Here is a 12,366-nt window from a genome sequence, read left to right as displayed (position 1 = left end):
ATTGACCAAGTTCTTGCCAGCCTCGTTGTAATGTTGTAACTTTTCTCTAATTGATGCCGTTTTGTCTTTGTGCTATTCAAGTAACATAAAAGAGTTAATATACCTTCAAAGTTTCTTCCCCTGTGACTTGCAGAAGTGTGGAACACTGTACCTTTTCAGTAAAGCATTATACTCATGACTGTCTGAATAAAGAGCTTCTGGTTTTCTGTTAAGTTGTCTTCTAGAGAGACCATTCCTGATACATTGTAATTATATTTGAAACACAAGCTCCTGAAAATAAATGTATTTAATTTTGCAAATGTATATTCACTTCTGCAAACACATTTCTCCTATTCTTACACTGTATAGCATCTGGATGCTTGTTATTTCTCATTATACCCAAGACACTGGAAATGAGCTTCTGACCACCATGAGATGTTTTAAATTTGACTTCCTGTCTAGCAGACACACAGCTTCTTTTGTAGCTAGGCATTGGCTTAAAGATTTGCATGTTATGTAGTTCAGTATGTTTGCTTTCATAGCAAGATCCAAAAGATGCTTGACCCAGGTCGAGTTTTCTACAGAATCCTGTGTGATCATTTTCATCTAGTGACATAAGAAAATAATTAGCTTCTTTTGGCTCAAGACCAGTGGTAGGAGCTGCTACAGACCTGAGGCAGAATAAAAGTGCATTGTAATGTCCATCTAATGTGGTACACTTGGAAGGTTCAGAAAGTACTGCAAAGACTTTTATTCCTTCAGAATTTTTGAACCTGCAACATTCGCCATTTAGATGTACAACTTCTGGCAGTTTGTTTGTTTGTGTCTTTCGGCTTTTCCCGGTTAGGGGTCACCACAGCGGAACTCCGGTCTGCTAATGATTGGCAGTAGAGTCTTACGTGCTGGCTTGCCGGGCCTAACGCACAACCTTCAACGAAGGAACGCCCATTCACGCATGTCGCCACACAGAAGACGCTCTAACTGAGAATCGAATGGGCAACGTCTAACTGTGAGGCGACAATGCTACCGCAGCACTACCACTGCAGTAGTGATTAGTATTTCCAGTAGTGACTTTAATACATAGCTCTAAGAGTGTCACATGTATTGCCCTTACAAATAGCCCTAACTCAAAGTTGGTTATAGCTGGCTTTACTACCTGGAGTAATTTAACTTACAGGTGGATGTAACTAGTGAAGCCACAGTTGCTCAGCTACTTGAGTTTATAATGAGTAGCAGATTGGGATAGGCACTTTCACTGCCTCTTCAGTTTAAATGTCGTTGTTCACTGTATGTCCCCTTCTAGAGTGAGTCTACTTTAATATGTACATTTAACAAATGGAGTTGCTTAGATTGCTTCTTTCTATTACTTTGTTTTCTTTGTTTAAATAACTGCAAGTTAAACTTGTTTTATCCCTGTCTTTTTCTCTGTAGTGCAAAGCATCTGTAAAATTATGGCAATGAAGGCTGTCAGAAACAAACGTCTAGGATCTGCTCTGTCTTGGAGTATAAGGGCAAAGGATGCAGCTTTTGCAACTCTCATTTCTGACAGGTGAGACTGTTGAGAAGTTCATGGTACCCAGATTTGTAGTTTTGGATAAAAAAAAATTACCATCTTGAGATGGATGAAATTAGATGTGCAACAAATTAATAATTTTGTACTGTGGAATTCATCCATACTAATAGCTTTTATAGGTTCTTCATTGAAAGACATACTTGCATGCAGTATTCTTCCATTTATCTGTTGCATTTTGTGAAGTGGCTTGTTTTTATAGTTTCTTCATTCAAAGACCAAATGGTTTGCAGTCTTTTTACATGTGTTATTTGTTTTCAGTGCTGTTGAAGAAAAAGTCCAAAGTATACGTTTTGCAAGTTATTTTTTTAGAGCAGGTCGTCAGCTAAGTAGAATGTCTTCTGAGAGGTAGGAAGAATTCTAAGTTCTTGTAGAAGCCCACACAGACAGACATGAAGGGCATGGAGACTTCACCGAGACAGCATAAAGGCCAGGACTGAACCATGGACCTAGGACCTTGAGAGAGCCGGTGGAACTAACCAGTACATATTAGTGTCACCCTTCTTGTACTGAGGAATTTGACAAAAAGACTGAAACTGTGAATCAGGATTCTGTCTGATGGCTAGGCAGTATGGAAATTACAGTTTTGTACCTACCATAAATGTAGATGTTCGAGTGCGCATACAGCTGCAGTCATCACACTTGGGGTTATCCTGCCGTCAGGTGGGTCCTCGGTTGGCCGAATTCCAAAGTCTAGGTCCGGCGTCGGTTGTCGTCGCTTCTTCCCTGACGTCAGTGCGGCAGGGGTATAAAAGAAGCAGCCAATGCCATTTTCTTCAGTTTTTCTTGCCCCAGATGTCAGGTGCCCCCAGAAATGAAGGCAAAACATGATGTCATGCAAACATACATAAGTAGATAAATCAAAACAGTAGTTGCAAGCAAATACACCATAAAGGAATACCCCAAATAGGTTGTATGTTAAAGGTGTTTGTCATAATCCCTGTCCTAAGAGGGGATGGAGGGAGGGTGTAACCTGGACTGCAGCTGTATGCTCACTCAAACATCTACATTTATGGTAGGTACAAAACTGTACTATGTTCATCGTGCATACAGCTGCAGTCATCACACTTGGGTAGAATCCCAAAGCTAAGTAAGGGTGGCTGGTACTAAGCGGAATTAGGAGGGGCTAGAATGCCCTGCAGGACTGCTGTGGCAAAGCCCGCTCTAGATTTTGAATATAGTGGAAGGTGGTAGTGCTTGGAGAAAGTGTGCACTGAACTCCAAGTAGCTACTTTCAAAATGTCCTTGGTAGGGGCACCCTGAGGAAAGCTGCTGAGGTAGCTGTAGCCTTGGTGGAGTAGGATCTGATGTATACAGGCACTGATTTTCCATGAAATGAATAACAAAAGCGTATGCAGTGGGCTATCCATTTTGAAATAGTCTGTTTGGAAATAGCCTTTCCTTGAGCACCTGTAGCATAGGACACAAAGAGCTGCTCAGACTTTCTGAATGACTTTGTTCTGTCCAAGTAATAACGTAGTTGCCTGTGAATGTCCAAGGAATATAGTAGCCTCTCTCCTTTGTTCTGTGGATTTGGATAAAAGGTAGGTAAATGAATAGACTGATTCAAAGCCACACTAGATACTACCTTTGGCATGAAGGTAGGGTTGGTTCGTAAGGAAACCCTGTCCTGATGGAAAATGATGAATGGTTGCGCAGCCATGAGGGCCTGTAGCTCCAAAACTCTGCGTGCTGAGGTAATAGCCAGAAGGAAGGCTGTTTTCCATGACAAGTATTGTAGCTCTGCTGAAGAAGCCGGCTCAAAAGGAGACAGTGTCAGCTTCTCCAATACGAAGTTGAGGTCCCAAGCTGGAGCAGGTGGTTTCCGTGGGGGTTTTATATTTTTTGCCCCTCTGAGGAACTGCCTTAATAGAGGATGTGAGAATAAAGGAGGATCCGTATTGTATTGTGCTGAAATGGCTGAAGCGTGGATCTTGATGGAAGAGAAGGAGAGGCCACTGTTTAACATCTCAGGTACTGTAAAATCTGAGGTATATTTATTACCCAAGGATTCTGACCCTTTGCTTGATTCCAGGAACAAAATCGTTTCCATTTGGCGGAGTAGGTTTTTCTAGTAGAGGGTCTCCTGGCCTCCAAGATGACATCCTGTACCTCCTTGGAGAGGAGAGTTCGTTGGTAAACTAAGGAATTCTCCATGCAGCTAGATTTAGAGTTCTGAGCTGGCTGTGAAAGGGTCTTGTAGTTGTGCTGGGACAACAGAAAAGGAACTTGAGGAAGGATCCATGATGGTGAGTGTGACAGGCTCTTTAGGAGAGGATACCAGTGCTGTCGTGGCCAGTCTGGAGCAATGAGAATCATCTGTGGCCTCTCTGCTCTGGTTTTTAATAGGACTTTGGCCAGTAGAGGTAGAGGCGGGAAGGCATAGACTGTCAATGTTGTCCAATTGAAAGAGAGTGCGTCCACTTTCCAGGCCTGTGGATGATAGGTCCTTGAGCAGAATTTTTCCAACTGGTAATTTCTGTGGGTAGTAAATAGATCTATGTCTGGCTGTCCCCATGCCTGAGTTATCTTTGAGAGGACTTGAGGATGCAACTTCCATTCGTGTGGGTCTGTCATATTTCTGCTTAAGTTGTCGGCCAGTGTGTTTTCCTTCCCTGGCAGGAATTGTGCCTGTAGTTGAATTTGTAATTCCAGTGCTGTGTTCCACAGGGTCATGGCTTGCCTGCACAGGGGATATGAATGTGTTCCCCCCTGTTTGTTTATGTACCTCATGACTGTGGTGTTGTCTGTCCTTATTAATAGCTGGCCTGGATGCAGTAGGTCTTTGAAAGTCATAAGAGCATTTTTTACGGCTAGCATCTCCTTTTGGTTGATGTGTAGGTGCATCTCTTTTTGGGACCATTTTCCCTGAATACACTGACCTGCCATGTGTGTTCCCCAGGCGTAGTCTGAGGTGTCTGTTGTGATGATTTGAGTTGCTTGTGGTAAACAGAAAGGAAGACCTGTGTTTCTTTGGCATGCTTGAGCCCACCACAAAAATTCCTTTTGAAGGCATGGAATGAGTGGTATAATTGTTTCCAAGCTGTGGCTGTGCTGAGACCATAAGTTTTTTAGGTACCATTGTAGTTTCCTCATATGCAGCTTTGCAAATGGTATTAGTAGGATGCAAGATGCCATGAACCCCAGAGCCTGCAGGATTTTCCTTGCAGTTAGCCTGGTTAAAGTTGCCATTTTGTTGTAGTATTGAGACAGTTGCCCTTGTTTGTCTGGCGTGAGGTAGGCCATCTGGGTTGTTGTATTTAAGCTGGCACCCAGGAAAATTATCTGTTGAGAAGGTATTAGTTTTGATTTCTTTTTGTTCACTGTGTACTCCAGGCAGTTTAACAGTTTTATTACAAACGCCAGATGTTGCAATAGAAGGTCCTTTCTGTCTGCTTGGATCAGGCAGTCGTCCAGATATGGGTAGATTTGGATTCCTCGTTGTCTGCAGAAGGCAATTACTGATGCCAGGCATTTCGGAAAACACTCTGGGCGCAGTAGATAAGCCAAAGGGCAATGCAGAGAATTGTAATGGGTTGAACCTGCAAGAAATCTGAGGTATCTTCTGCAATCTTGTCTGATAGGGACATGCAGGTATGCCTACTTGAGGTCCAATGTTACCAGCCAAGACTCCTTGCCCAGCATGGGAAGAAGCTGCTGTAATGTTAGCATCTTGAATTTTGGTACATCTAGAAATGTGTTTAGAATAGATAGGTCTAAGATGGGTCTCCAGTCTTTGTCCTTCCTTGGTACCAGAAATAGCCTTGAATAAAAACCTTGACCTTGTTCTTTTGCAGGTACCTCTTGAATTGCTTTCATATCCATGAGAGCGGAAATTTGTCTTTGTGCCTCTGCCCATTGATTTTGTGGCAGGTTTGGCATGCCTCTCATTTTTGGAAGGGTGTGAAAGTGGGAACCTGTAGCCTCTGTCTATAATATCCAGAATCCATTTGTCCTGTGTAACAATGTGCCAGTTTTTTGAAAATAAGGCCAGATGTTCTTCATCTCACATTGCTGCAGTCCTTACACTTGGGTAGTCCGCTGTCCACGGTCGGCCCGAATATCAAAGTATAAGGCTGACGTCGGTCAGGGCGCATTTAACTGACGTCAGGACGTCAGGGTACAAATGCGCATGACCGGCGTCATATCCTCAGTCTTTTTTGCCGCATGGTCCGATGCAGAAGCAGCATTGCAAGTGCCGGTTGGCGTTCTGAGATTTTTCGATTTAGAAGTTTCAGACCGAGTTCAAAGTTGGCTAAGTACCCGTTGGGAATATTTTAGTTTTTCTTGCCTCAGTCATTTACCGGATGTCAGAAAAAGTTAATAATTGCGTTTCTTGTGGGAAACAGATACCGCATAGAGATTATCATACTTTGTGTATTCCTTGCTTAGGGCCTGAGCACGACGTTGTTGGCTGTCGCTCTTGTGCTAGATTTAATAAACGCACTATAAAGAGAAGGTTGGATTGTGCAAGGTTAGTCTTTGGGAAGCGGTGCAATTATAAAATGCCGTTGGATGCTCCGACGCCCGCTTCCTCGAAGAAGCGCAAGGACAAGGCAGTTAAGCCTAGGCTAGAAGAACCGTCTGTACCGGACGCCGGTTCTTTAGAGGTGTCAGTGGAGCCGGTGGCTCCCCCGGAGATTTCTTTATGTTCCCAGAGTGAGACCTTATTATTGCAAGATGTGGCCTCTCCGGAGGCAAGTCAGGCTGAGGGGGCTTCTCAGGTTACTATACTCCCCTCCCTTCCTAAGGTGGCTAGGCCCTCTCCTTCTGTTTCTAAGGCTTCTCCCAGGGGCAGGCCAGGTTTAGCTTCAGTTGGTGTTACCCCTAGCTCTTCTGGTACTATGCCCAAGAAGCATATGCTTAAAATGGCAGAAGATTTGATTACTTTGATTAGGGGTTCTATGCCCCCTCCTGCTAAGAGGCCTAGGGTGGAGTCTGAGCTGGGGGGTTTTGAGCAAGCTTCAGATGTTTCAGAGTCTTCGGCTGAAGACTTGCAGGAGTACTCTCCTTATTCTGATTCTGATGTGGATGATTCTACTCCTTCTGCTACTCCTCCTGAGGATTTTTCTTTTTCAGAAACTCTTCATTCCATGAGGGAGCATTTTAAGTGGGAGGGTCAGGACTTCTCTGATTCCAGGAAACGGCTTAGGGAATTTCTGTTTTTACCCCAGCATAGGCCTTTGGCTATACCTCCTGTTTTGGATGTAGTGGAAGATGTTTTTACAGAGGCTTCTCTTAATCCTGATTCTTTGCCTCCTGCTCCTGTTAAGCCGGATAGGTATTACAGGGTGCCTGAAGTTCACAAGTATCTTTTTAAGAGTCCTAGGGCAGACCCAGAAACTGTTAGCCAGGGGCCTAAGGGTGTTAAGGCTTCTGTTGTTAAGAATCCGGTTCCTACAGACAAGGAGGCTAGGGCCTTGGATAGATGGGGAAAGAAAGTTTATACTTCCACTCTTGCTATGAGGGCTCTGAATTGCCAGTTTCACATGTTGAAATACCAAAACTATCTCCTTTCACAATTGAAGTCTAAGGTTGATGCTCTGGCAGTAGGTATTGATTGTAAAGAGTTGCAAGATTTAGTACATGTTTCTGAACAGGTGGGTAAGCATTCTTTGCAATGTGGTTTTGATGCTGTACAGGCCTCGTCTAGGGTGGCTGCTTGGGATCTCAATTTTGTGTTGGAGAAACTCACTCTACAACCTTTTGAGCCTGCAGCTACTGCTGAGTTGAAATATTTATCGTGGAAGACTGCTTTTTTGTTGGTCATTACCTCTGCAAGAAGGGTTTCTGAATTACAGGCCCTTATGGCAGTTGAGCCTTTCTTGATTTTCCATAAGGATAGGGTATCATTACGTACTAATCCTTCCTTTATGCCTAAGGTGGTTTCTAGTGTGGCTTTAAACCAGACTATTCATTTGCCTACTTTTATGCAAATCCCCAAAATAAGGGGAAAAGATTTTGCACACTTTGGATGTACACAGGCAGTTGCGTTATTATTTGGACAGAACTAAAGGGTTCAGGAAGTCTCAGCAGTTGTTTGTTTCTTTTGCTTTGAGTTCTCAGGGCAAGCCTGTGTCAAAACAAACTATTTCTAAGTGGATTGGGTTTTGCATTGCTTTCTGTTATTCCCATCATGGCAAGGAGGTTCCAGCTGGGATTAGGCCTCATTCCACTAGGGCTACTGCCACTTCAACAGCTTTTTGAGGGAGTGGCAACCAAGGATATTTTGGAGGCAGCTACTTGGAGTTCTGTGCATACTTTCTCTAGGCATTATCACCTGCCACTTTACTCTAAGTCCAGGGCTGGTTTTGCCACTGCGGTTTTGCAGGGCATTTTGGCAGCTCCTGCTTCCTTATAGTTAGCCATCCTCCCTTATCTCTGCTTTGGGATTCTACCCAAGTGTAAGGACTGCAGCAATGTGAGATGAAGAACATAGTACAGTTTTGTACCTACCATAAATGTAGATGTTCGAAGATCCACATTGCTGCAGTCCAATTTACCCTCCCTCCTTCCCCTCTGTAGTTGGAGGTGGTTGTGTGGGTTGGGTTGTACATATTGTGTATATTGTATATATTGTACATATAGTTAGTACAAGGGTGGTTGGTTATTTGTTTGCTGTCTTTTGGTTTTGACCTTTATTTTTAAGGTCTTCTGACATCTGGGGCAAGAAAAGACTGAGGATATGACGCCGGTCATGCGCATTTGTACCCTGACGTCCTGACATCAGTTAAATGCGCCCTGACCGACGTCAGCCTTATACTTTGATATTCGGGCCGACCGTGGACAGCGGACTACCCAAGTGTAAGGACTGCAGCAATGTGGATCTTCGAACATCTACATTTATGGTAGGTACAAAACTGTACTTTTTCCGTCCAAAGGTGCTGCCATTATATCGTTGTTTGGCAGGCATTGGGGAAAGTTATTGCATCTGTTTTCTAAATGACTGTGGCCTATCTTCTCCACCTCTGGGGGCTGGTGTTTGCCACTGTCTAGCTCTGTAAGATCCTTGAGGTTGTCCTCTACCCCTTGGGCATCTGTATCTGCCCCTTTGGGGTCTGTCCGTGGCTGGAAAGGACCAATTTTTTGAAGGCTAGTTTCTGATGAAGCGTGGAGGCTGCACCTGCAAGAAATCTTTAACTGTTTGCATAGATTTCGCTTTTTCCTCCATTTTCTTTAGTACCTCCTCAGCTTTAGCACCGAACAATACATCTTTTTGTAGTGGTTCATCTAATAACTTTGCTTTGACATGATCTGGTAAGGCTTGCTTTTTGAGCCAAGCATGTCTACGTATGACAGACCCCGTGACAGCAGTTCTGTATGAGGCCTCTAAAGCATCAAAACCACACTGCAAGGTATGTTTCCCCACTTGTTCTGCTCCATGCAACAAATCTTGCAACTCTTTCAAGTCTGGCTGTTCTGTTTGTGTCATTTTGCCTTTCAGCTGAGATAGCAAGAACTGTTGGTATTTTAACATATGAAATTGACAGTTTAATGCCCTCATGGTTAAAGTGGCTGATGTATACACCTTTTTCCCCCACCTTTCTAATGCTCTAGAATCTCTCTCTGAAGGCAAAGGGTTTTTAGCAGTAGAGGCCTTAATCCCCTTGGGACCCTGTGAAATTGTTTCTGGGTCAGCACTATGACTTTTATAAAGGAACTGGTGAGAATCAGGAACCCGGTAATATCTGTCTGGTTTAACAGGGGCTGGAGGTAATGAGTCTGGATTAAGACTGGCTTCTGCGTACACATCATCCAAAATATCTAAGACAGGAGGAATAGCCAGGGGCCTGTGCTGGGAAGTAGTAGAAATTCCCTGAGCCTTTTCTTGGAATCTGAGTAATCTTGACCTTCCCAGTGGAAGTGCTCTCTCAATGTATGCAGAGTTTCCCAAAAGAGAAGTCCTCAGGGGGGGAGACTGAGGGAATAGACTCCTCAGCATCAGAGTCTTCAAATGGGGAATAGGTGTAATCCTGGTCCTCAGAATGGTCTGAAGTAATAGAAGCCTGGTCTGAGGAAGGGTAGTCTTCCTCCAACCTGGGTCTTTTGTCTGAGGGGGGTTGAGAACCCCTGATGAGAGTAATCAAATCCTCAGCCATTTTAAGCATCTGTTTTTTAGGCATGGGGCCTTGAGAGGGGGTCTGAGGCCCTTGTTTTTTAATTTTCATTGCAGCTGTAGACTTAGTGAATGATTTAATAGAGGAGGTGGTAGGCCTGAAAACGCCTTCAGAAATGGCAGGCCTTGCTAAAATTTCGGTTTCCCCGCCAAGAGTGGCGTCGGTATCTGCAGTGGGAATGGAGACCGAGGATCCTGCGGCCTCGGGTACTGAAGTCTCCAGTAAAATAGTTTCATCGGTAGTCAGGGGCTGCGTAGTCACCTCGCTGAGAACCGGTAGTCGGCCTAAGCGTGATCTCAGTACTCGGTGCAGGCCTCGGATGTCTATCCTTATCCTTGCGTCTTTTGCCTAAAACTGGCGTCGGAGCATCCGACGACATGATATAATTAAATTTTTTGCCAAAATAATGAAGGGCGAACTCCGCCCGGCGCTTAATAGTGCGCTTGTTAAACCTAGCACAAAAATGGCAGGCCGAGACGTCGTGGTCTGGCCCTAAGCAAGGTATACAGTAAGAGTGAAAATCCTTATGCGGTATTTGCTTCCCACAAGAAATGCAATTATTAACTTTGTCTGACATCTGTCTGAGGCAAGAAAAGTTTCCCCAACGGGGTACTTAGCTTTAAAGAAGACTTTGGCTGAAATACTGTTCGTAAATCTCAGGAGCTGGCCGACCGGCACTTGTGAACTGCTTCTGCTTCGGGCACCGCGCAGCAAGAAAGACTGAAGAAAATGGCGTTGGCTGCCTCTTTTATACCCCTGCCGCACTGACATCAGGGAAGAAGCGACAACAACCGACGCCGGACCTAGACTTTGGAATTCGGCCGACCGAGGACCCGCCTGACGGCAGGATAACCCCAAGTGTGATGACTGCAGCTGTATGCACGATGAACATCTGTGCACACTGCTGATATGCATGCTGCATTCCCAAGAAAAGTTGGAATTTTTCTAATTAACATATTTATCACTTAACTGGTATACGTTTTACTTTGTGAGTACTGCAAAAACAGATCTTTTGAAATGGGGATCTTCTTCATTCATCATATGCCCAGACAAAAATATCAGTAAATAAGCTTGTGGAATCAAACCTTTTTGCCCTTGCTGGCCTCTCCTGATACTGAGTACTGATAGAAAGTTGTGGAAACTGCTGCCACTTAACAGTCATGGAGGACTGACTGCAGTCTTTGCAGTGCATTTTCCCCTTCAGTAATCTTTTAGAACCACTTTCCCACCCCACTACCACCAAAATCATGGATTTGTGCTCTCTATCCATGACTGAGCATTTCTTCTGTGCTAGGGCTCCAGCTGTGTTCTACTTTTGACCCTTCCCATTTGCAGCCAAGATCAACTTTTGAAAATCTTTTATCAGCATGGTGAGACATATCCAAGTGTATGTGTGAGAGCAACTTGCTGCAGATAGCACAGTTGCTTAGAGCAGGCATTACTTATGCTGGACTTGCCACTGGTTCCACAGATGATCACCCAGCTGGTGCTGGGTACTCTAGAATGCACTGTTCTTCCACTGTCATACTGTCCTTGATTTCCAACCCTGCACACTGTCTCCTGTTTCACTCATTTGCTAGTTACATGCAAGACACTCAGAAAAAGAAATTCTCCTGCTGACTTTTTCATAGTCACATTGGCTGAGGATTCAGACATTCTGCCAGTAGAGAACTGACAAGATTTGAATCTTTCTTGTCCACCTGATCTTGAATGAGCATCCCCTCCTTTGTAGATCTTAGGGTGATGCTGATAATGTTAGATGTATAAGCACAACTTGTGCTTCTCCCAGGAAGAACATGAATCTGTAACCTGCCCAGAAAATGTTGAATCTTGAGTCATCACCACTCAGAATCTGATTCCAATTCTCAGGGATTACATTGTTGAAGATTGGAGATATCCTAATTTCAGTCTGTCCCTAAAAAGGCAGATCAATTTTATAGGCCCACTGTTAATGTTCATATTGGGTTGTGGGGAAAAAACGGAAGGTCACATTCTTTGGTCATTTCTAAAGCAGAAAATAAAGCCAGCAGTATAGAGGAAGCGGGCTTATTTATAAACAGCACATCTGTACTTGAATTCTATTACAAACAGTCAAGCTAATATTATCCCTTCACTTCAGTGATATTAGTGCCTAAGGAGAGGGCTTTCTGTGTGTGTGTGTGTGTGTGTGTGTGTGTGTGTGTGTGTGTGTGTGTGTGTGTGTGTACCTTAATCACCTTGCTGGGGAATTCCTAGCTTAAAGGATAAGCTGTTAAGGGAAAACACAAAACTTGTTTGTCCAGGGTCCGTGATGCCTATAAGGAATGCTGGAGGATTTGAATCCCAATTAATAGCGAATATCCTTTCACTTCTATGATTCTAACACTCAAGCAAGGCTTGAATATCAATCAGCAAATAAATAAGGCTTGTTTAAATGACAGATTAATTACTCAGTGAATCCCTAGTTACAGGAATAATCTTCCTGTGCATTTAAGACAGTGATACCCTCACTTTCAAGATATACTTTGAGAATTGGATGGGTACCCATAAATTCATCCTAGGTCTGATGTGTTTTGTTGTCCTGCAGGAGGCAGGGGGTGCCATATGAGGGTGGGTGTTGGCAAAGTGTTTACAATCCATGCATTGACACTGCCTCTGTAAGCCCTGTGAAACTGATAGCCAATTTCAAACTGCCTCATAGTCTCATGTGAGGAGGTAGTG

At 43.9% G+C, this 12,366-nt stretch overlaps 1 protein-coding gene across 1 annotated transcript in view; it reads left to right on the top strand.

Moving 5' to 3' along the window:
- NUP85 (nucleoporin 85) overlaps nt 1–12,366 on the top strand; it is a 1,184,651-nt gene that overhangs the window by 899,077 nt on the left and 273,208 nt on the right. Inside the window, exon 15 of the mRNA XM_044085035.1 lies at nt 1,411–1,528. Within this exon, the coding sequence (XP_043940970.1) occupies nt 1,411–1,528 (118 nt within the window). The remainder of the gene's footprint in view (nt 1–1,410; nt 1,529–12,366) is intronic.

The sequence above is a fragment of the Protopterus annectens genome, chromosome 10.part0 (genome assembly GCF_019279795.1).
Source record: "Protopterus annectens isolate FY-2018-M chromosome 10.part0, PAN1.0, whole genome shotgun sequence".
Lineage (NCBI taxonomy): Eukaryota > Metazoa > Chordata > Ceratodontiformes > Protopteridae > Protopterus > Protopterus annectens.
The sequence above is the reverse complement of the archived record's forward strand: the minus strand, read 5'-3'. Positions and strand labels throughout refer to the sequence as shown.